Source organism: Balaenoptera physalus (genome assembly GCF_965194825.1).
Source record: "Balaenoptera physalus genome assembly, chromosome: 16".
Lineage (NCBI taxonomy): Eukaryota > Metazoa > Chordata > Mammalia > Artiodactyla > Balaenopteridae > Balaenoptera > Balaenoptera physalus.
The window spans coordinates 15,636,512-15,660,504 of record NC_138898.1 but is presented as its reverse complement, the minus strand read 5'-3'; the positions used below and the strand labels follow the sequence as shown (position 1 = coordinate 15,660,504).

Sequence of the window (23,993 nt, the reverse complement as noted above, 5' to 3'; positions counted from 1 at the left end):
AGGGAATCCTCCCAACTTCACAGAGAAGGGAAACGGGCGCAGGAGAACAATGACTAATGGGGATTAGAACCCAGGTCTCCTACCGTGGTATCCCCGCCCTCTCTGCGCCGCTGGCGCCGGCTCGGAGCTCCCCCCCACGTCCCCGCAGCCCTACCCGGGGCCCGGTGAGAGCTCGCCCCGCCTCCCGTCGCGGGGGCAGAGATGCCCCCCACCTGGGGCTTCTAGAAGGCTGAGGGGTCCCAGGTGCGGGGCGGGGTCCGAGCGCGCCCGCGATTGGCGCGCGGAGCGGCGGGGGAGGTAAAGGCCGGGGGCGGACGGGGGTGGGAAGAACCCGGCCGCCCCGCGCGCCCCCGCTTCCGGGGTGAGCGCACGTGGGCGCCGAGCGCGGGGCCGCGCGCCCACCATGAACTCCAGCGGCCCGGGTTACCCGCTCGCCTCGCTCTACGCGGGCGACCTGCACCCTGACGTGACTGAGGCCATGCTCTACGAGAAGTTCTCGCCCGCCGGCCCCATCCTGTCCATCCGCGTGTGCCGCGACGTGGCCACCCGCCGCTCGCTGGGCTACGCCTACATCAACTTCCAGCAGCCGGCCGACGGTGAGCCCCCGGGGGGAGGGGGGCGGACCGACCCACCGGCCGACCGACAGACAGGCAGACAGCATCCCAGCCACCCGCGCGCGCTCTCACCTCTGGCTACTCCTGCAAAATCTTCCATTTTGCAGCCAGGGAAACTGAGGGCCAGAGATACAAGGCCTTGGAAAGGGCTCCGAAAGGCCCCGGAGACAGGAACTAGCAGTTAGTGTGCTCCTACTGTGTTTTACTGGTGCTCCATTTTCCGGAAGAGCTGTGAAGACAGTGAAAACAGCCAAGGGCTTTGGGGTCAGCCAGACCTGGGATTAGAAAGCCGGCAGCTGTGCGGCTTTGAGCAAATGAATCATTCTCAGCTTCAGTTGCCTGTCTGCAAAATGGGGGTGGTGCCTGCTTTATAGAGTGATTGGGAGGATGAGCAATTCAAAGCACCCGGTGAGGAAGATGCCCGAGAAGACACGGGTGATGAGCGGGGCAGCCGGGAGAGCTCGGCCCCGGGCTGTGGCCTTTCCCGGCAGCCGGACCCGAGGTCTGCACCAGGCGCCTCCACCTTCGGGAACCGAGAAAAGCTGCCTGCGCTCCAGGCTCCACGACCCGTTTCTCAGAGCTGATAGGATGGATCAGAGCTTGTCAGCTAGGTGCTGAGTGGAGAGGAGACAGATTAGAGCGCAGGGTTTTGTTGGAGCTCTGCCACTAGAGTGCGAGCTGGAGCAAGATTTCACGCTTGGCATCTCTTCATTTGTAAAGTGGGGCTAAGTCTTATTATCCAGTAGCATGGAAGGAATGGAGGGCTTTGTCTATGAAGTAGCTCCAGTATCACGTGGTACATTGTAAGCCCCCGGTAAGTGCTAACCTAAGAAAAATCATAGTAACTATAGCGTTCAGGTGTAAGACTCCAGAAACATAACCAAGAAAAACCTGCCCCAGCCAAGTCCAAAAGGGGGTGCCTTTACTCTGAGTCTCCTGGGAGGATGGGGAGGTTCCCTGATCTGGGAGTTTGCTGTGGTGGTTCTGCGGGTTTCCCAGCAGGTGGCAGAGCTGGATTCCCGGGAGCCTTCCCCTCTGCTCTGCTCTACCCACCCACTGCCTCTTGCCATCTTCCTCCAAGCCCTGTACAACCTGACCTTTCTGCCAGACTTCATAGATGGGAAAACTGAGCTCCAGACAGGAGAAGGATTTTACTCCTGGGTGTTTATGGCAGAACTAGATGGAAAACCCAGACTTCTCGAAACTTGCCCACTGAGTATTCCACAGTTCCCCTCCAAACCCTCTGAAACCAGAGGTGTCCCTGAAGCAGGGGACAGCATACCACCTGGCAGAAGGATGGGCATAGGCTGTTGTTTTTAGACATACTACTGTTTACCAGATACCTATTTTGTGCCAGGCACAAAGTACAAGGCACCTTGCACACCTTATTTAATTTTCAGTCTGTCTGACAACCTGGAGGCAGGTGGTATTCTCTCCCTTTGTTAGATGTAGAAAGGTGGGTAATATTATCATCATCCCCTCTTTACAGGTGTAGAAGTGGGCTCAGAGAGGTGATGTTCACTTCCCCGAAAGCCATACTTCCTTGGGATCAAATCTCAACTCTGCTGCTCAGCACCTCTGAGCTTCAGTTTCCTCCAACTGCTGCCACCCTTGTCATAGGGACCCTCCTGATCTTTCCCCTTTCTGAGCCTCAGTTTGCCCTTCTGTAAAATGGGGATAGGAATTCGTGCTCACGTCATTATGGTGAAGAGTTGAAGGAGATCCTACCTGGAAGGTGGAAGGAGCGCCACACACATGAATTCTTTCTGTTTATCCCTCCTGAGCCTTCAAGCTCTCATCTCAAGTGAGACCCAGACAGTGGCGCTTTTCTTTTTTTCTTTTTTTTTTTGGCTCAGCTCCCAATTACGCTCTTTGGGGCTCAGGGAAAGAAAATCCCCTTCACTAGCTCCTTTCTCTCCTCCTGTCCAGCGGAGCGGGCACTGGACACAATGAACTTTGAGGTGATCAAAGGCCAGCCCATCCGCATCATGTGGTCCCAGCGAGACCCAGGACTTCGCAAGTCAGGTGTCGGCAACATCTTCATCAAGAACCTGGAAGACTCCATTGACAACAAGGCCTTGTATGACACCTTCTCCACCTTTGGGAACATCCTCTCTTGCAAGGTGGGTGTGCCTCTTGGAGGGTGGTTCTGTGTTAGACACCTGTGTGGTGGTAGAGGGATACCAAGCAGCACCTCATCAGTAAAGATCCAGGTTCAGCAAGCACCTGAATGGTAGTTGTTCTCAGTTTTAGTGGTCGCCTACGTATCAACTGGCTCTTGCTGTGTAACCACCTCCTAACTTCATGGCTGTCAACAACAGTGATTTATTCCGCTCGTAATTCAGCCGTTGGCGGTTGGCGCTGAGTTCAGCTGAGCAGTTCTTCTGCTCTCGGCTGGGTTCCTTTGTAGGCCCACTGAGAGCTGGATGGCTCTGCTTCTAGGGAGAGGGTGGTTGTCAGCTGGACCATCTCTGCTTTTCTCCCTGTGGGCTTTCATCCTCCAGCAGGCTAGCCCAGGCTATTCTCATGGCAATAGCAGGGTCCCAGGAGACAGAGAGTGGAAGCTCGCCTTGCCTTTTGAGACCTAGGTTCAGAACTAGCACACTGTCATTTGGTTGCGTTCTACTGGCCAAAGTAAGTCATGAGAACAGAATTCAGAATGAGAGGGCAGTAGAAATTATAGGACAAAGCAAGTAGGTACAGGAGGGCCATGATGGCAATGGACCAGACCTTGTTTGTAACATTTCTCTTAAAATAGAATGGAAGTTTCTTAGGAGTAGGGATCTTGTTCTTAATCACCACTGTATCCCAGTACCTGAGATGTGAAAACATAGTAGGTGCTCAATAAATATTTGTTGAGCTAATGGCTGTATTATCATTTGGGAAGGGCTGTGGTCACTTCTCTGACTTTGTAGTTGAGGGTCAGGGGCCATGCAGCAGGTCAGTCTGTCCTGACAGGGCTTAACCCTGAGTGTTTTGCCCGCTAGATTTTATAAGGGTGGCTGGTCAGTTACCCTGCAGCCTTTGGCATGTCCAGCCTTCTGGGGAGGCAGCAGGGGGGATGAGGAGTGATGGCACCCTCTGTGTTAGAACTCTTCCTTGACTCCTACTATGTGCCAGGCACAGTCCTGCAGTTCTCAAGTGAGGCCTCACCACCTCCCTGTGAGTGAGGGGATACCCCTGTGACTCAGAGGGGCAGACAGACTGGAGGAGGTGCAGTAGCTGCTAAGGGCATGCCATGATAGACAGAAAGGGCTGTTTCCTGTCTTTGAGGATCAGTGGAAGAGAGAGAGAGTCTTAACTGTGTGCTAGGCTCTTACAGTGATAACAGCAGATTTATCCAGAACTTTCTATGTGCTAGATTTTCTGCATACACGTCCTCACTGAATTTCCCAAAATGACCTCTTAAGATGCAAATAGGAGGATCCCGGAGTTACCCTGGAGGGCAGAGAGGCTCAGAGTTGGGGTTACTTGTTCACAGTTATATGTTATGGGGGTGGGAGGTCAGTGGCCAATGCAGGATCTGAACCAATGGATTTGCTGGCTTAGCTGAAGCTAACTTAACAGGGAAGAGTATGTCTGTCCCCGTTAGCCAGGCCTTGAGGCTTCCTCTGGGCCACTGAGGATTGGACAGAAAGTTCTGTGAGACTCGGGCAAGTCTTTGAAGGCCTAATGAAGCCCTGTTATGGCCTGATTAGATACAAGGCATTCAGTGTGGTCCGTTCCCCTGGTGTTTGCTTTTAGGTTTTATGAGGATGGCTGGTCAGTTACCGTATAGCCTCTGGCGTGTCCACCCTTCTGGGGAGATGGCGGGGGTATGGGGAGAGGTTGGGAGTGATGGCACCCTCTGTGTTAGAGCTATTCCTTGTGTGCTACCAAGTGCTCTCAGGCTGGTTGGAGATGGTGAGACTTTTAGGAACAGCTGGAAATTGGGCTCTGAAGGGAATGCACGGGGATCCGGGGAGTCAAAGGCCCAGAAAGGAGAGTGCCCTGGGGCTGAGGAAAGGTTTCTGAGGCACTGTGGAACTCCACTGGGCTTGGAGTCACGCCACTCAAGTGCAAAGGTCAGCCCAGCCTACCGAGCAGAGAGTCAGCATGACATAGTCAGCCAGACCTTGGACTTTGGGGCCAAGTGTCCTGGGTTCAAATCCTGCCTCTTCCACTTCCTGGCAGTGTGGCCTTGGGCTGGTTGTTTAACCTCTCCATACCTCAGTTTCCTCTATAAAAGGGGGCAGTGGTAGAACCTACCTCTTAGGTGGTTGTGAATGTATATTACCTCACATAATCTTCACAATATAGAAAGAGTAGCGAGCATCTCATTAAGCATCTACAGGAATCAAATAGTTACTTCTGCTGGCTGGGCGACCTCGGACAAGTCATTTATTCCCATTTTCCCCAATCGGGCAGCTGGGGCTCAGAGGTTAAGAATTGCCTGGAAGGGTTCTGATGACAAATATAACAGTATGTGATGCCCTTAGCAGGTGCTTGGCTCAGAGTGGAACCCAGTCAATATGATTAAATCTGAATGACAGGCCTGAGCTTGAGGTGAAAGCGGAGGGACCCTGCTTGGGGCTGGAGGGCTGCTTGTTGGGTGTGGACTTGGAAGCAGGACTTGTGAAGGGCCAATTGGAGCGCCTCAAATGCCAAGTTGGTATAGTTCTGTGGATTGTAGGAGCTACTGGAGATTATTTCCCAGAGGGACATGGTCACAGTTACATTTTAGAAAAAGCGTCCCAGTGGTCAGCCCAGAAGCCGGGTTGGGAGGCTGGGGTGGTGGTCGAGGCAGAAAATGTCACTTAGTTGTGCCGGGGCGGTGGCTGCGGGGATGAGTGGAGCCGTGGACTCCGTGAGATGGTCACTAGGGGTCTTAGTGCAAGTTCAGCCAGAGGGACAGGAACTTTGTGAACTGAAGGTCTTTCCCATTCGCGAGGTCTGTCCTAACTCGAGTCGGGAGCCCTACAGAATGGCGGTAGTATGTTTGTGGGTCTTTTCAAAATTTGAAACAAGTTTGCTGTTGAAATAATAGACTAATTGGTAAAGTTTAAACAACCTGGAAAGGAATAAAGTAAAAAAGCTTTCGTCGCTTTCAACACTAGTTCCCGGAAATAATTATTAACAGTTTTGTGTGTGTCTGTTTTAAAAATTTCCCTGCCAAGATATGGAAGCAACCTAAGTGTCCATCAACAGATGGATGGATGAAGACGATGTGGTTTATATATATACAATGGAATACTACTCAGCCATAAAAAAGAATGAAATTTTGCCATTTGCAGCAATGTGGATGGACTTGGAGGGCATTATGCTAGGTGAAATAAGTCAGACAGAGAAAGACAAATACTATATGATATCACTTATATGTGGAATCTAAAAATTACAGCAGACGAGTGAATATGATAAAAAAAGAAGCAGACTCACATATACAGAGGACAGATACAGAGAACAAACTAGTGGTTACCAGTGGGGAGGGGGAGGAGGGGCAATATAGGGGACGGGGAGTGGGAGGTACAAACTTTTGGGTTTAAGATAGGCTCCAGGATGTATTGTACAACACAGGGAATCGAGCCAATATTTTGTAATCACTGTAAGTGGAAAGTAACCTTTTAAAAATGGTATATAAATTTTTTAAAAAAATAAATAACCATCCCACACTTTCTCTTCCTGTTTTCCTTCCTTCCTTCTTTCTTTCCCCTGTCTTCCTCACTTTCTCAATCTTTCTCTATTTCTTTGTCTCTCTCGCTCTCACTTTCCAAAAGTTTCCCCTAAATATGTATTTCTTGTGTTAGCAGAAACATAATTGAATGTTACCAAAAAATGCCAAAAGTTTTCTCAGAAGTATAGATGCCCACTTTAACCCAAATGGGCTTGATTTTTTTCCCCCCACTTAACAGTATACCTTACAGGTAACCCTGCCAGCTGTGACATCTACCACATTCTCTTCAACTATGCACATACAGCAGACCAAGATGAATATACTGTAATTTACTTAACCAGTCTCCTCTTGATGGATCTCGGGTTGTTTCTAACTTGCTGTTAGAAACAAAGATGCAGAAAGGGGGGAAGGTGGCTTGAATCTAATCCTTTTATCCATCGCTTTAGGAAGATCATTAAAAGCTGGTCTGTGGTATAGATGAGATCTGCGTTCAGTTTGAGGACTCTATCCCTCCTTACTGTGTGATCTTAAGCAAGTAGATTGACCTCTTTGAGCTTTCGTTTCCCATCTCTAAACTAGGGCTGTTGTGCGACATAGGATTGTCTTCACAGGCACAGAGCAAGCACTCAGATATTAGTCATTATTGCTGTTGCCATTCTTTTTCTCTGTTGGATGCTTTTCATGTCCTGTTTCCCTGTGGCCCAGGTGGTGTGTGATGATCATGGCTCCCGAGGCTTTGGCTTTGTGCATTTTGAGACCCACGAGGCTGCAGAGAATGCCATCAGCACCATGAACGGGATGCTGTTGAATGACCGCAAAGTGTGAGTGGTGGGATGTGGATGGCGCCAGGGCTAAAGGAGCAGAATCATGGTACCACCAACTTAGGACCCATAGTACTGCCACCGTCTAATGGGCGCCTGGCACTGAGCAGCTGCTGGTATTCTTCCTGGCAGTATGACCTCGGACGTGTTGCTCAATCTCCCAGGGACTCCCTTTCCTCAAGTAAAACATGGGGCTGCTGCTATGCATTAGAGGGGTTCTGAGTAGCAAATGGGGCGATGCTTTAGAAATTCTAGCAGGAACAGCTAATGGCCAAATCATCAATGGACAGAGTGATTTTTGTCTGTTTTCCAGCCTTCTCAGCATGGCTGTGAATTTTATTAAACCTTTTGTTTCCTGAGATCTGGGGACAGGAAGGAAGGTTGGCATATGCTTAGCCTGCCATTTTCATGCCTTTAAGTTTGGCATCATCCCCACTTCACAGATGGGAAAGTTGAGGTGCAGATGCTGGAGAGAATCTGCTCTGGCAGTTCCCTCCCCCAGTTCTGGTTCTGCCCATCAGATGGCCCAGCCCCATGCCCAAGACTGAGCAGTGGAGGAGGCTTTGGGGTGGGAGATGCACCCAGAGTCATTTTGTCCAGAGTTTCTCAGGGTAGCCTCCTGTCAGTGAACCAGAACTTTGGCGGGCTTTTCCCAGTTCTCCAGAAGTGTGTTTCTATCTTTGTCAGCTTTTAGTTTGCCTGTTTTCCTTTGTCACTCAGTTTCCTTCACTTTTTGGTGTCAGCTATCACTCGTTTGTGCTAAATGTCTTATATCAGAGCCCCCAATCCCCGGGCTGTGGACCGGTAGCGGTCTGCGGCCTGTTAGGAACCGGGCTGCACAGCAGGAGGTGAGTGGTGGGCAAGTGAGGGAAGCTTCATCTGCCGCTCCCCCTCGATAGCATTACCGCCTGAACCGTCCCCCCATTGCTCGCATTACCGCCCAAATCATCCCCACCCCCCGTCCGTGGAAAAATTGTCTTCCACGAAACCGGTCCCTGGTGCCAAAAAGGTTGGGGACCGCTGTCTTATAGGTACCATCAAATTTTCTTATGCTTGCTTTGTTTTTCTTAATCTAAGATACTTTCCTAGATGTGTTTATGTGGACTTAGAAATTACAATTTTTAAAATTCATAATGTATTTAAATGATTTCAGTGCCCCCCTCCCCAACCCCAGCAGTACTGGCATAAACCACATCTGGTTCTCTCACAGCCACTTCCCCAGTGCACCCAGTACGTGTTAAATGAATAAGCAAATCCCTGTGATGTGAGTTTGAGCCCCAGTTTTACAGGAATGAACACTGAGGCTCAGAGAGGTTAAGTAACTTGCCCAGGGTCACACAGCTTGGTAACTGCAGAGCGAGGATTCAAGCCCTTGTCTGTGTGACTCCCAAATTTGTGCTCTTATCTCCTGGGCACTCAGCTGCCTCATGTGCAGTAGGAGATCCTGTGCATTTGCCCCAAGAATGAAGTCATCTTAACCTTACGCTGGAACATAGAAGCTTGGCTGTTGGAAGTGGTCAGTCCTTGGATGTATGCTATCTAAGGAGCATTGCCCTGCCCAGTCCCTTGATGAGGGGTACAGAGATCGTGGAGGCCGTCGGCAATTGACTCAAGTGACCCAGGCTTGCTGGGTGGGCCGGGGCAGGGATGGGGGTGGCCGATGGCAGCCATAGGCAGCTGCCTACCCTGTTGGTGTGTCCACAGCTTTGTTGGCCACTTCAAGCCCCGACGGGAGCGGGATGCAGAGCTGGGAGCTCGGGCCATGGAGTTCACCAATATCTACGTGAAGAACCTCCATGTGGACGTGAATGAGCAGTGCCTGCAGGACCTCTTCTCCCAGTTTGGTGGGCGTGTTCCCCAAGGGAGCTGGGGATCACTTCTCTTCTACTCCCAGCTTGGGCTGGGACGGGGGTGCCCCCTGGGGCTTCCTGAAGACTTGGGAGAAGGGAGGGGACATCTCAGGGCTTGCCCGACTCCCCTTTGAGACGGGTTGCCCTTCCCAGGGAAGATACTGAGTGTCAAGGTGATGAGGGATGACAGCGGCCACTCCCGCGGCTTTGGCTTTGTCAACTTTGAGACGCATGAGGAAGCCCAGAAGGTAGGAACCTCCCCATGGCCCTGTTTCGTGGAGGAGGTGCGGAGCCAGGACTAGGAAGAAGGGAGATCAGGAGCGGAGGGCTCCAGCTGCCTGTGGAGGAAATAGTCCCTCCCCAGCATGGGTCCACACAAGCCAGGGCCCTTCCTGCCTGGGGTGAAGGCAGACGCCTTCAGCCTCCTCCGGTTGCTTCCATACCCTGAGGCTGGCTGGCTTTTCATAGAATCTTGCAGCATGGGAGCTACTAGGGGCCTTTGAGACAGCCATTACCCTCTTCTTGAATTGATCGTGGGAATGAGGCCAGGGAAGTGCCATGTTATTTCTTGCTTCCAAGACTTTGAAAATATTGTTTTCTCAAAACACTTCCCCTCCCCTACTCTTTAGACCAATGCTGTCCAATAGAAATATAACATGAGCCACATGTGCAGTTCAAAATTGTCCAGTAGCCACATTAAAAAGGGTTAAAAAAAAAACAAAACACTGCAACTTTAATAATATATTTTAACTTATTCAAATTATCACTTCAATGTGATATAATATTGATATAATTGTGATATAATATTTACATTGATAAAAATTGAGATTTTACAGTCCCTTTTTTGTACTACGTCTTTGAAATCTGGTACCTCTAGCCCATGTCAGTTCAGACTAGCCATTTTTCAAGTATTCAGTAGCTGCATGCAACAAGTGATTGCCATGTTGGACAGCGTAGCTGTAGATTATTGATGGGTCTCAGCTTATACTTTTCCCTCCTTCAGGAAGCCACCTCTTCCTGTCCTCAGTGCTTCTGACAAGGTGCCCCTCCTGTCTGTCTCCATCATTAGCTCAGATCTCCATGGATGGAACTGAGGGCAGGGGCTGGGTCTCATGTCACCATTAAATCTCTAGTATTTTACTGCTGGTAGGTACCAGATACATATCTGTTGAGCAAGGGAATGCTACAAGGTCACAGCATGAGTAACAAAGCAGGGATAATGTCCGATTTTGCCTCCCACCATGAAGCTCTTTCCGTAGCTGCTGCCCCATTAAGATCACTGGTCATGGGAGAGCTCAGCTCATAGTGGATTCTGGCTGGAGACCTGGATCCTGGGGCCATCTTGATAGCAACCACTTCTCACTGAGCACTTACCACGGGCAAGGTGCTACCTGATTTTGCATACACTGTCCTGTCTCCTCCCACCAGTGTGGGCTCTACTGTGGTTATCAGGTTCCACCAGGTTGTAGCTAGGAGGAGAGAGCACTGGAATTAGAGCCAACTCTTTCTGACCCTGAAGTTTTGTTCTTAAGTAAAGGGCTCCTTTGAAAGGTAACTTCTTGTGACTCCTTGGACAAGTCCCACCCTCTCTGTAGACTTTGGTTGCCCCAACTATAAAATGACAAGTTGAAGTAGAGCAGTGAAGTTGGCAGGGGAAACCATTGACTCCAAGGTCTTGGAGACTTTGGTAATGACCTGTTTTTTGGGGTTTTTTAAAAGATTTATTTATTATTTATTTATTTATTTTATGCTGCGTCGGGTCTTAGTTGTGGCACACAGGATCTTCGTTGAGGCATGCGGGATCTTTCGTTGCAGCACGTAGGCTCTTTGTTGTGGCGCACGGGGTCTAGAGTGTGTGGGCTCTGTAGTTTGTGGCACGCGGGCTCTAGTTGAGGCGTGCAGGCTCAGTAGTTGCGGTGCATGGGCTTAGTTGCCCCACGGCACGTGGTGTCTTAATTCCCTGACCAGGGATCTAGCCCACGTTCCCTGCATTGTAAGGGGGATTCTTTACCACTGGACCACCAGGGAAGTTCCCTGGTAATGACCTTTAAGACTGCTATAGATCAGGCAGTTCTTGGGGCCCCAGAGTGTTTTTACATATATTTACATATATTTGCATGTCTAGGTAGGGAAGCAAGTCATTATGTGAAAATATTTACTAATGAACTGACCACTTAAAAAGTCAGTTCCCTTTCAAATATTTCTCCTCCCTAACACCAATGTCTAATCCAAACCTTTGAGTCAGTACTCACATGGGTCTGATTTTTGCAGATAAGTCAATGCTGATTCAGCTCATTATTAGTGGATTGCAGAGAGACATTGCACATCTTTTTTTTTTTTTTTTTTTATGTGACACCAGGTTGGGTCACCGCCCCTGAACGAATTTAGTAACAATTTCTCTCTCCCTCCCTTTTTTTTTTTAAATAATTTATCTTTATTTTTATAGTGGAGTATAGCTGATTTACAATGTTATGTTTCTTTCTGGTGTATAGCAACTTGATTCACTTACACAGAGACATCTATATATTCTTTTTCAGATTCTTACCAGTCTTATACATTCTTTTTCGGTGATTACAGTGTGTTGAGTCAAGTTCTATGTGCTATACAGTAGGTCCTCATGGATTAAGACATTGCACGTCTTGCAGAAGATGTAGGAATTCATGCAATCAAAGCCACTGACAGTTTGGGATCTGGCAGGCTTAGGCCAGTTAACTGAAGAAAAGAAAAATCAAGGGTTAAGAAGCAAATGTTTCTAAAGTCCTCATAGCAGAAACCGTTCTCTGTGCTGTGAAACCCAACATGAAGGATGTTGATTACGCCATCACGCCCTTTTGAAAGAATTATGCTTGTTGCTTTGTTCTAATCATCAGTGTGTAGTTACAGTTAGAACCTAAATGTTACATCGTGGGAAACTTTGCAAATTTCAATTTCACTTTTTCAAGTAGAGCCCAAACAAATTTTTAAAAAATCTACAGTTTACTCTGAAAGTCTGTCCCATGTTTTTAAAAAATGGATTCACTTTAAATGGCCTGGATCCTGGTACTAGTTATTCTCGGCTAACAAGGCCAGCCTGGCCTGCAGGTGGCCCCGTCTGGGCCCGGAAGATGGGACTGGAGGTCAGGGCTAAGGCCAAGGCCCCGTGGGGGTGGTTACCAAGCCCTCTGGCTGCCTCTTCTCTGCACAGGCTGTGATGGACATGAATGGGAGGGAGGTGCGTGGACGGCTGCTCTACGTCGGCCGGGCCCAGAAGCGGGTGGAGCGGCAGAATGAGCTGAAGCGCAGGTTCGAGCAGATGAAGCAGGACCGGCTGACCCGTTACCAGGTGAGGGACAGGCTTCCTGTGGGGCAGCTGCTTCGATGTGAAAGTGTCTGTGTGTGGGCAGCCCTGAATGCGACTCCCTCCTCCAGCAATCCCGCTTGCTTCCGGGAACTTGGCTTTAGAGATGGGGGGAGTGGGGAGGGGCTGCAGCTTCCAGGTGATGGGCTCGCTGAGTGATGGGTGAGGCGCAGGGGTGCTGCATGAGACTGAGAACTGGAGGCTTGGTGGGCGGGGCTTCCAGTGCCCCCTTGGCCCATGTAAGCCCCTCCCCTCACCCCAAGTCATTCTGGGGCTTGGAGGGGAAGGGGCACATCTATCTAGCGGGTATCCTTTCCTTCTAGGGCGTGAACCTGTATGTGAAGAACCTGGATGACTCCATCGATGATGAGAAACTGAGGAAAGAGTTCTCTCCCTATGGAGTGATCACCAGTGCCAAGGTGAGGGCGGGGGGCACCCACAGGGGATCGGTAGCCTTCCCCTCCCATCCTCACTGCCCACGCACACCCCCATCCCCGCCCCGGGGCTTCCAGGGATTTGGTGCTGCGCTGCTCCTTCTGGAGTTTGGGAGCTGGGTCTGACCCCATTGGAGCTTGTCGTCCATCTGCAGCCTTGTCTGGGCTGGAGGGGAAGAGGGTAGAAATACAGTCCCAGTCACACAGCTGGACTTGCTGGGGCTCACTGTAACCGAGGTTCATTCAACAAGCATTTATTGAGTGCCTACTGTATGCCAGATTCCAGAAATTTGTGTCTCAGAATTTCCATTGACTTTTGTTGTCTGGCCTTGGCTGGTGACATAACCCCTTTCCGGGCCTCAGTTTCCCCATTTGGAAAATGAGAGGCTTGGGCTGCATCATTCTTCACTCACTCTTCCCTACGTATTGAGCGGCTACCGTGTGCCCTCCTAGCACCAGAGATGTGATGTTGGCTCTGTGACCTTGCGCAGATGTCTTCCAAGCCTCATCTATAAGATGAGGGTGGGCGGTGGGCTCCCTGGATGGTTCTGAACCCTGGCTTCTCATTAAAATACCCTGGAGAGCTCTTAAATAGACATCCGAGTCAGACAAACTGAATGTAGAGCTCTGGGCATCTTAATTTTAAAAGCTCCCCACGTTATTTTAAGAAGACCTAGTGTTCTTTCATTCCATACTTGAGCACCTGCTGTTTTGCCAGGCCCTGTGGGAAGCACACAGGAATAAGTCAGACGTAGTCCTTGCCCTTGAGTAACTTATAGTCTAGCGGGGAAGTCAGATGCATCACTAACTCAAATCTACTGTAGGGTGGGGTGGGGTTGGGGTAAGTGGAGGAGGTAGAGCTGCGGGAACTCAGTGGAACAGGAAGGAGGGCTTCCTGTAAGAAGTGGCAGTGGCAGCAGCATTTGACTTGACTGTGAGGAGGTAGGGAGCTGCAGGTGGGAATGAAGGACTTTCCAAAGAGGTCAGTGTGGGTGACGGGGCTGAGGACCTGCACGTGTGGTGTGATGGTTGGGTTCTTAGGATGTGGTCTAGAAGTTCTTTTGCCTGTTGAATCCAATTTAAAATGTCCTTCATGGAGCCTGGTATTTGGGGAAGAGGTTCTAATAATTTTTGAGTTAAGGACCTTTTCCCCAAAAAAGTGACAGAAAGCTGTGGGACCTGTGAATTAAGCATCAGGAAATCTGATTAAATTTATCAATCAGTAAATTGATAAATCTGATTTATAAAAAGCTGTGGGCCCTCTTTCCTGGCAAATGCATACTTGGTGTAGTATTGTGGTTGGAAGCTGGGATTTTAAAGTTAATCAGAAGTAGGTCTAAATCCCAGTCCTACCATTAACTACCTGTAGAGCCTGAAGGAAGTGACATTGCCATTTGGACCCTGTTTACCCATCTGTAAAATGGGAGCAACATGACCTACTTCTAGAGGTGTCCTGAGAACTAAAAGGCCTGCAAGTGGAGCACCTGCCCACGATAAGTAGTGAAATAATGATACAATTGTTCACATACCTTGCATATAATTTCAGGAGATTCACTGACCTCCTTGAGGACCCCTTGAATGAAGGGAATTGTACAAAATCTGGAGTGCTTAGAGCTGACGCACAGTGGGGCGGACCATCTTGTTCTAAGATGGGAATTTTACATAAGTTTATATATATTTATATAATTTAATATATTTTCTATTTTATAAAATAGTGATTGAAAATGAGATGATAGTGTTATAAGTACTTCGTAGAGATTAAGTTCCTAGTAAGCTCTGCATGAGTATTCTTTATTATTTATTTTATTTTTTATTTTCCATTGATTTATTTAGGCCGTGTTGGGTCTTAGTTGCAGCACGCGAGATCTTCACTGAGGCATGCAGGCTTCTTTCTAGTTGCAGTGTGCGGCTTTTTCTCTCTCTAGTTGTGGCACGTGGGCTCCAGGGTGCGTGGACTCTGTGGCACACGGGCTCTCTCATTGAGGTGCAGGCTCTCTAGTTGAGGCGCGTGGGCTCAGTAGTTGTGGCACGTGGGCTTAGTTGCTCCGAGGCATGTGGCATCTTAGTTCCCTGATAGGGCTCGAACCTGTGTCCCCTGCATTGTAAGGCGGATTCTTTACCACTGGACCACCAGGGAAGTCCCTGCATAAGTATTAGTTGTACTAATTTTATCTTTTTTAAAACTACCTAACAGAAGTTCTTATTAATTTGTTGAGACAATATTTTTGTGCCAAGAAAATTTGGCTGTCTCATAAAGCCTATGGACCCCTTCTGAGGATATTTTTAAATGCATAAAAGAAAACTCATAAGATTACAAAAAACAATTGGATTGAAATATATTTGTTAAAATACTAAGGTGACAGCAGTATGTTCTGCTTTATTAAGGCATCAAGCTATAAGATCTAGGGGAATTCCCTGGCAGTCCAGTGGTTAGGACTCCGTGCTCTCACTGCCGAGGGTCTGGGTTCAATCACTGGTCGGGGAACGAGGATCCCACAAGCCACGTGGTATGGCTGAAAAAGGTAAAAAAAACAAACAAACTATAAGATCTAGTGAAGTAGCAAGGAGCCTAAAAGATTTTGAGATCAGCAATAATTAATGTGATATGAAAATATTCTTCTTGACAAAGTCACAAGCACAGCTAATGCTACTATATTTTTTCTTTGCCTATATTCAAAATAGAAGGAAATGCTAATGTAAAAATAAAGATGCCATTTTCCCCCCATCTGAGTTCACAGACCCCCAGAATTCTATCCATGGACCTCCCTGAGGGGATCTGTGAACGCTCAGGTCGAGGCCCCTGTATGAGTAGCAAAGTGCAGTTGAAAATCATTGATGTTAGAGCATGGGCTCTAATAGAGCAGATTTTAAATGTTCTCAGCTCAAGTCCTCATGGAGTCAGGCCAGTGTCTCAACCCTAAAAAAAGATCAAGAATCGTATATGCAATATGGTTGGGATCCTTGAAGAGAAAAATGTTAGAAAGTCCAGTGAAATCCAGATGAAATCTGCAGTTCAGTTAATAGCATTGTAGATAATAATAGTATTGTACCAATCAGTCAATATTGTAGTTTTGTCCCACTGTTAACATGGTACATTTGTCAAGCTAGGTGAAAGATATACAGCCACTCTGTACTATTTTTGCAACTTTTCTATAAATCTAAAGTCATTCCACAATAGAAAGGTTATTTTAATAAAAAAATTTTTTAAAAAAAAGGCTAAGAACCTCTTCCCCAGATTCCTAAAGAACTTGGCTCCGTGCCTTGCCGAGGCAAAGGAGGTTTACCAGCACCATGCATTAGGTTTGAGTTGTGGCTAATGTATGACCCACTGGCTGGGTGAGTCATTCTTTTTTTTTTTTTTCCATAATAGTAAGGAATTTTGTTTCTATCGCAAAGAAAATTAACACAATAAAGCACCAAAAATACAAATTCAAATTATTTTCCTATTCCATACAAATCTCTTTCATGGAGTCTCTAGGAAACATAACTCTTAAGAGCATCTTACTTTGTCCATAATTCACAAATGAACTAAAGAACCGTATGGGTAGTTTAATAAAACCCGAGGAGTAGTTGAAATGCAGATTTTTCATTATAGTGACCCCTACAGAAAGGTTTAAGATTGTAGCCTGGCCGAAGAACCCTGCCCCTAGATTTTAACCTGTCCCAAACTACCATCCCACTTCATTTTAGCCACACGGACGAAGGCAGATACAGTAACAATTTAAGCCGGCTTTCCATCACTGCTTAGGAAAATCTTTTCAGAAGGAAAATTTAGAGATCAAAATTAACTCTGAAATGCAGCTGTTCTCACTAATTCTGGGGAATGGTCTAGTAAACGATGAGCAGCCCTCATTAGCAAGTGGACCTGTCTTGGACAAGTCACTCTGAGCCTCACTTCCATCACCTGTAAAGTGGGAGTGGCCGTGCCCCCCTGCTCAGGTGGCTGCACTTTCGAGTAAGAAGGCATGTCAAGCATCTGGCATACGGTGGGCCTCAGTAAATGTGTGGGTGAGAGAGAACCCACCTTTGATCGCAGTTTCTCCTGGGTACCCTCAGTACTGGGCTGGGCCCCCCGGGGGGTGGGGAGCATGGCCCCCGGAGTCTTCCTTCTCCACCCCCAGCAGCCCTTGTCTTGTCTTGCTTTTAGGTGATGACAGAGGGTGGCCACAGCAAAGGGTTTGGCTTTGTGTGTTTTTCCTCTCCAGAAGAGGCGACGAAGGCCGTGACAGAGATGAACGGGCGCATCGTGGGGACCAAGCCACTGTACGTGGCACTGGCCCAGCGCAAGGAGGAGCGGAAGGCCATCCTGACCAACCAGTACATGCAGCGCCTCTCCACCATGCGGGCCCTGGGCAGCCCCCTCCTGGGCTCCTTCCAGCAGCCTGCCAGCTACTTCCTGCCCGCCGCGCCCCAGGTGACCTCCTGTCCGCATCCCTTCCCTGACAGCCAGGTGGGGCAGGAAGATCAGAGCTTCACAGGCAGACAGAGATTCCCAACATGCTTCTGCTGGAAACGCACTCGGCAGGCGGCCGTTGTCACCCCATCTCTAACAGGGGTAATTTTGTCCCTGTCAAGCAGTGCTTCCTGATCTGGGAGAGATTCGTGAATGTTATGCTGAAAGAGTCTCTGCGGTCAAATACGTTGGGGAAATATTGCATTAAGCCAAAGAAGCCTAGATTTCTTTACTATGTACCTTCTTCTATCCTGATATGCCAGTAGGCACCATGACTTTCCCAAACTGGCAGAGTATGTAGCATTCCCCCAACTTAGATGATCATTTTTGTGGGATGCCTGCTAACATCTCTCCTGGATGCTCATGTTCTAAGGGGCCTGGTTTGGGGAAGGAGCTTGTGTGACCTGGAGGGAGTAGAAAGATGTCTGTAGAAAGATGAACGGCTCCGAGGATGGAAACATTCCTCCCCCTTAGCAGTTACTTAAGCTGGCACAAGTAACAGTGGGATTGTCGCCCTTTTATCCAGGTCACTGGGCTAGTAGTACTGATCATGAGGGGCAAGGATTGAGCCTGAGATCTTGCCCTGAAGGGTTCAGGGCTAATGGACCTCCTGATGTGGGAAGCAGGAGCCTTCACCCCAGCTTTGTGGGTCTATAATGACCAGTCCCCTGTAGGGGACAGTGGAATTCCCATAGTGGTGTCCCTGAGGGGATGCAGTTTCTCACCTCCCCTGCTGCCAACTCCCCTCACTCTAGGTCTTTCTGTCCCACACAGCCTCCAGCCCAGGCCCCATACTATGGCTCTGGCCCACCTGTCCAGCCTGCCCCCAGGTGGACGGCCCAGCTACCCAGACCCTCGTGTGAGTGACCCAGGCCCTGCCCTCCACATGGGTCCCGTGGGGCAGCGTGTAACACAGTGGGTTAAGGACACGAGCTTGGGGGTCAAGCCTGGCTCTGCCGCTTCCCAGGGTGTTAATTTGGGCGGGTCACGTCACCTCTCTGAGCCTCGGTTTCCTTTTGTGAACGTGGGCCTGAGTGAGATGTGTGTAAATCACCAAGGACAGGGCCGAGCCCGTAAAACACACACACGCAGCTGTTATCTTCAGTGAGCTCCAAAGGCTCTCCTGATTGGTGACGGTGAAAATTCCTGCAAAGCTGAGAAAATAATACTCCTTTGGCACTACTGTTGATGAATGGTCCTTCTCTAAGAGTGACGTTCACCCTGACCTGAAGCTGCCCTGGGGGACCAGGCTGCGTGGTCCTGGTACCTATGCCTCTTGGGGTCCTGGGTAGACAGAAGTTGGCTTTGTAATTGCAGATTTCCAACGCCCTCCCCTGGAGTTCTGGGTCTGCCAGTGAATTCACTCCTCTTTCTGCTGCAGAATGTTCTGGTTCCCCTTTCCATCCCCTTCCTCACCCCAGAGCTGTCAGGGTGCAGTGTGCCCGCCTGATTGTCCCCCTCCACCCAAACTTTCTCCATGTTCTCTATGCCGCAAGCCGCCTACCCTCCTGTGGCCTCGGTTGTCCAGCCAGCAGCTGTGTCTCGGCGCCCCTCGGTCCCCATCGGCAGTGCCAGGCAGATCTCCACCCATGTGCCATGCCTGGTGCCCCACGCCCAGGGAGTGGGTGAGTGTGGGCAGGGCCGGGAGGAATGGAACGGAGGGTGGGTGCGGTGGTGGGTAGGGGCTTGCTGCTGGTGGGGAGTCAGAACCGGCTTCCACGGTGACCCTGCCGCTGGCCCCCTTGGAGGGCAGTGCCGGCATCTGAGGCCGTGCAGTGTAGTAGTTGGCGTGGGCTCCGGGGTCCTACCAACCCAGTTCCGGGGCTCACTCACTCTGTGGTCGTGCTACCTACTGTACCTGGTATCCTCTTGTCTAAAATCTGGGTGAGGGACTTCCCTGGCAGTCCAGTGGTTAAGACTCTGAGCTTCCACTGCAGGGGGCGTGGGTTCGATCCCTGGTCGAGGAACTAAGATCTCACATGCCGCGCAGCACGGCCAAAAAAAAATCCAGGTGAAAGCAGTATTCCCGTCGTGTTATGCGGGTGAAAGTGATCATATGTGCAGGGGCGCAGCACCAGATCTGAACCTAAGTACTGCGGCAGCTGTGGACAGGGGAGCAGGTTTTGGCTATAAGGCAAGCATCTGTTCCTTCATTTGGCAGATGTTTGCACGCCTGTCTGCTGACCCTTTACTCTGCGCTGGGGATTCTACGTGAATGCTGGTTTTGAGGTGTTATGCCTTTGGGTTGCTGTCGGGCCTTACCATCCCTGCTTACCTCTTACAGCCAACATCGGTACCCAGACCACAGGACCCGGTGTGGCAGGATGCTCTTCACCAAGGGGGCCTCTCCTGACACACAGATGTTCCTTGGCAACACCCAACACCCACCGGGTAAGGCTGGCCCAGCTGCCCACTGAGTTTGGGCTCCGGGGCTGCTTGGCTCAGAACCTTGTCTAAGGTGCTGGCCCTGTCTGGGCCTTGGTTTTCTTTCTTTTCTTGGCTTGTAAAGTTTCCTTTATTAACATGTACCATCAGAAGAGATATCCCCACCCACCACCCACTAACAGAGGGTGGGTGGTGGGGATATCTCTTTTGTTTCTTTGTTCATCACAATTTGCTTTGCCTGGGTTATTACCAAAATTAACTTGGGTTTCCTTAGTATTTACGTAGTAAGCAGCGAGGATGTGATCAATCGGCAGAATAGAACTGAAAATATCTTCTGTAATTGAAAGGCTGTGTATTTATCTCCCTGCCCCTAAAAAAACTCTCCAACTCAGCATTTTCAGATCCTGTCTAGAATTTCTGTGTGTATACTTCAAACTATTTCTTGCAAAATGAACAAGAGTAGGCTTTAGAGAGCAAAATGGTTTTAAAGTTACCAAGATGTGAAAGGGTCAGAAATCATGCTGGGGATGCGGCCATAAAGCTACCTGATTAAAAAGTGCTTTCTTTAGCACCAGGTGGTCAGTGACGTGTGGCTTTCACTTGACAACACGCATAGGGTTCCCAGCACCACGGAACACGTCTGCACTAGGACGTCACTGTCGTCTAGTTCACCGTGCCCTTGTTAGGGATTCTGTCCCACCCGATTGTCCATGCCTTGCCCCCTGCTCCCCCTCTTCCAGAACCTTCTGGAGGCCTGTGCTCACCCGACAAGTGTCAGTGTTTTGAGGCCTTGCCCATCCGTGTGGTTAAGGGCTGTGTCCCCGGCACCATGTGCAGGTCCAGGAGCCTGCTGTGCGTGTCCCCGGCCAGGAGCCCCTGACTGCGTCCATGCTGGCCGCAGCGCCGCTGCACGAGCAGAAGCAGATGATCGGTGAGTGGCTGGTTCCTCGACCCTGGAGCAGGAAGGGGGCGCCACCAGCCGGCTTACCTGGTGGGAAGTGCCTTGAGTGGAGGTCAGACGTGAGGACGAGGTCCCCAGCCTCGTGCTGACCCACCTGCCGGGTGAACTTGCCCAAAGGGCCTTTACTTCCTAGGACCCTGTTCATCTTGTCTTAAAACGCTGGTCAGACCAGATGGTCCCGAGATCTCTTCCAGCTCTGCTGTTCTGTGACTTTGACTCAGGCTGGGAGAGACCCCAGATGTGGGGAGATGAGGGGCCAGGAGGAGGAGCAGAAGGGTAGGGTCTTGGGTTTCTGCCAGGAAATGGCCCCTAAGGTGGGTGCTGTGGTTCCTCACACCTCTCATGATGGGAAGAGGCTGTCACCGTGTTTCTTCGGTCTCCCAGTGCCCACGGCAGGGAGGAAGAACATAAACGTGCCCTGGGGAAACAGACATTGTTCCCCCTGGCCCCTGATCTCCCGTGCAGTCCATCTCCATCCCGGCCTCTGTGGCAGGCCCTCCTTAAGAAGGCCCCTACCTGCTTAATGAATGAACGAGCTTGCTGTGGTTCCCAGGCTCTTTCCTTCACCTAGATCTCCAGACTCTTCTCTGAAGGCCCCCATTGCCACCACGCCATTGTTTGCTCGGCTCACTTGGGGTTTTGCCACTTTACTACCCACCCCTCAAAGAAAAATTCTAAATGGGCTTAGTGGCGGTAGAAGGCTCTGTAAGCAGCGCCCTGGAAACATCTTCACTCCCCTTGGGGGAGAAGCCCTCCCCCACCACTGAAGGCACCCAGCACCTCCACCCCCGGCTGCACCCTCCACACGTTGCCCAGATGGGCTGACCACCAACACTAGGCCCCGTCACTCAAAGTGCCCAGTGGTGGAAGGTAAGTTTATCTTGTGTGCTTGGCTCCCCTGTCCCTCCAAGAAGTCAAGTTCGGCATTATCGTATCCCGTCTAGAATTTCAATGTGATCCTTCAAGTGATTTCTTGCCAAATGAACAACAGTAGTCTTTTTTTTTTTTTTTTTTAATTTTTAAAAATTTATTTATTTTTGGCTGCGTTGGGTCTTTGTTGCTGTGCGCGGGCTTTCTCTAGCTGCGGCGAGCGGGGGCTACTCTTCGTTGCGGTGTGCAGGCTTCTCATTGCGGTGGCTTCACTTGTTACGAAGCATGGGCTCTAGGCAGGCGGGCTTCAGTAGTTGTGGCACACAGGCTCAGTAGTTGTGGCTCGCGGGCTCTAGAGCGCAGGCTCAGTAGTTGTGGTGCACGGACTTAGTTGCTCTGTGGCATGTGGGATCTTCCCGGACCAGGGCTCGAACCCGTGTCCCCTGCATTGGCAGGCGGATTCCTAACCACTGCGCCACCAGGGAAGCCCTAAGAGTAGTCTTTAAAACAGCAACCAACCTTGTGTCAGAGCCTATGCAGTGTACTTTACATGTAATATCAAATTTGATTCTTCACACTAGCCTCCAAGGCGGGGTTGGCTATGCTCACTTGGGGAAGAGGCCCCCGAGAGTGTTCAGGGACACACCTGGAGGGAGCAGTTCTGGGACAAAAACCCGGATGCCCCCTCTGCTGCGTTCCACAATACCACCCCCGCCCTGGGACGCCCGGGCTGTCCGCCAGCTGTGTGCATAAGCCTCAGAGGCTCTTCCGTACAGGTGAGCGTCTCTACCCCCTTATCTACAATGTCCACGCCCAGCTGGCGGGCAAGATCACGGGCATGCTGCTGGAGATCGACAACTCGGAGCTGCTGCTCCTGCTGGAGTCCCCAGAGTCCCTCAACGTCAAGGTGGGCTGGAGCCTGCGAGGAGCGGGGGGGCCTGGGGGCAGAGGAGGGTTACCGATCAAGGCCTCTCCTAGGCGAGCCGGTAGGCTGCTGCTTAGACAGGTGAAGTGTATCTTCTTGCTGAAATCGGCTGATACCTGCAGAATGTGGAGGTGGCAGAGGGCCTTAGTGAAGGGCCGGCTACTTCAGCCCCTGCGGCCTCCCTGCAGCTCCGCAGGCAAGACTGTGCGACAGGGCGCTGTGTTCTGACCCAGCCCAAGGGTTAGGGTTCCCCCAGCCGTCTGGCAGTGTAGAAGGTGGCTGTGGGTTTCTGCCATGGGAGCCGGTGAGCACAGTCAGAGGGGGCGGCGGGGCTGGGCGCGGGCCTTCTCGCATCCGGCGGGCCGAGGCGGGGAGGCAGGGCTCTCCCAGGACCCTGCTGGGCAGCTGCACTAACCCCTCCCCGTGTGTCCCACAGGTCGAAGAGGCTCTGGCGGTGTTGCAGGACCACCAGGCCACGGAGCAGACTTGAGTGCATGCGCGGCGGGACCAGGTGGGTGGTGGTCAGGGGAAGGGTGACGGAGCAGCCGAGCCCAGAAGCTGTACGGAACGGGGAAGGGACATTCACAGACTCCCAGAGAACGCTGTGGTGTCACTGGCTTATCTCGGAGGCACCAAGGAGGCGTTCAGGGGAAGCTGTGAAGATCAAAGGCAAGGAGGACAGACTGTGTGATGGGAATTGGCGTGGACTCCGGTGCCGAGTGGGCCGGCTGCCCGCCCCGGCGGCCTCGCTCAGAATAGGCTGGCCTTCCCCTGGGCACCGCCTGGCCCCACGCGACCTGCCGGAACGCCTGGCTTGGGCTCGTCTGTGTCCTTGCTTGAAGACTGGGTGTCTGCCATGCTTTAGAAACATTTATTTTTTCACCCCCAGAAAATGGACTCCTTACTCCCTTGGCTGACAAGAGAACAGCGTTTCCTGCTCTTGGCTCTAAGGCCCTGTGAACCGTAACTTCCCAACTGGGCTGTATCTGCACTTGAGCTTTTTGTGGAATGAAGGCTGGTCACCCAGCCAGCCTCTTACCTGTTGCTTTGTGCATTAAAAGTGCTGCAAACTCCGTCTTGTCTCCCAGGAAGCCTTCTTGTGTCAGAGGGAGGTGGGCAGAGCAAAGGGTAGCCTTGACTGGGTTGGGGCTTTGGCTGTAAGAAAGAGGAACAGAAACCCAAAGGCGCGCTGCGCTAACTACACAGAGGGCGTGTAAACCATGCACCAGACAGAGCAGAGCTGCCAGGAACTGAGCAGGACGACCTGTAAGAGCCCCAGAGGAGCAGCTGCCACCCACCAACCGTGCAGCGGGGGACTAAGTGGTCGTCACACAGCACTGAAGCTCCTGGTGCCCACATGTGCGTTGGGGTTCTGGATGCCTGGCTCGAGCAGCCTGCAGGGCAGGAGACTCTGCAAGCAGCAACTGCTTCTTCGCTCTGGGCTGGCTGACTAAGGTGCTGTGTCACAACTCCACTCTTGTAGAAGGGCTTTCGGTTACCTTCCCAGGTTGTGATTTCCAGGTTATGCTGGTCTGCCTCCTATGTTTTCATGAGGAAATCAAGCTACTTGCCTTGTGGACCTCAAGAAGAGAAAGTCAGTCTGTTGTGACTAGATGTCACCTCTAAACCTGCCTAAAATCGGGTGAGAGTCACGCCTGCTTAAGAGGCAGCAAGAGAAGGGGGTGCAGCTGCT

The 23,993-nt window shown here is 50.8% G+C and overlaps 1 protein-coding gene across 7 annotated transcripts; it reads left to right on the top strand.

Moving 5' to 3' along the window:
* Nucleotides 1–315: 315 nt before the first annotated feature.
* Nucleotides 316–23,375, top strand: PABPC1L (poly(A) binding protein cytoplasmic 1 like). Of its 7 annotated transcripts, none has more exons than XM_082430156.1 (15): nucleotides 316–596; nucleotides 2,544–2,737; nucleotides 6,970–7,085; nucleotides 8,790–8,929; nucleotides 9,089–9,183; nucleotides 12,120–12,257; nucleotides 12,596–12,691; nucleotides 16,854–17,120; nucleotides 17,934–18,018; nucleotides 18,656–18,784; nucleotides 19,444–19,550; nucleotides 20,382–20,475; nucleotides 22,152–22,282; nucleotides 22,737–22,811; nucleotides 23,190–23,375. In XM_082430156.1, the coding sequence occupies exons 1-14, from the start codon at nucleotides 404–406 to the stop codon at nucleotides 22,788–22,790; spliced, it is 1,839 nt and encodes a 612-aa protein (XP_082286282.1). In that variant the 5' UTR covers nucleotides 316–403; the 3' UTR covers nucleotides 22,791–22,811; nucleotides 23,190–23,375. The 7 variants fall into 7 exon arrangements, 6 of the variants coding, with proteins under 6 accessions (XP_082286282.1, XP_082286280.1, XP_082286281.1 ...); XM_082430154.1 differs by having other exon boundaries at nucleotides 16,854–17,261; XM_082430155.1 differs by lacking the exon at nucleotides 23,190–23,375 and adding an exon at nucleotides 22,930–23,027 and having other exon boundaries at nucleotides 16,854–17,261.
* Nucleotides 23,376–23,993: the final 618 nt, after the last annotated feature.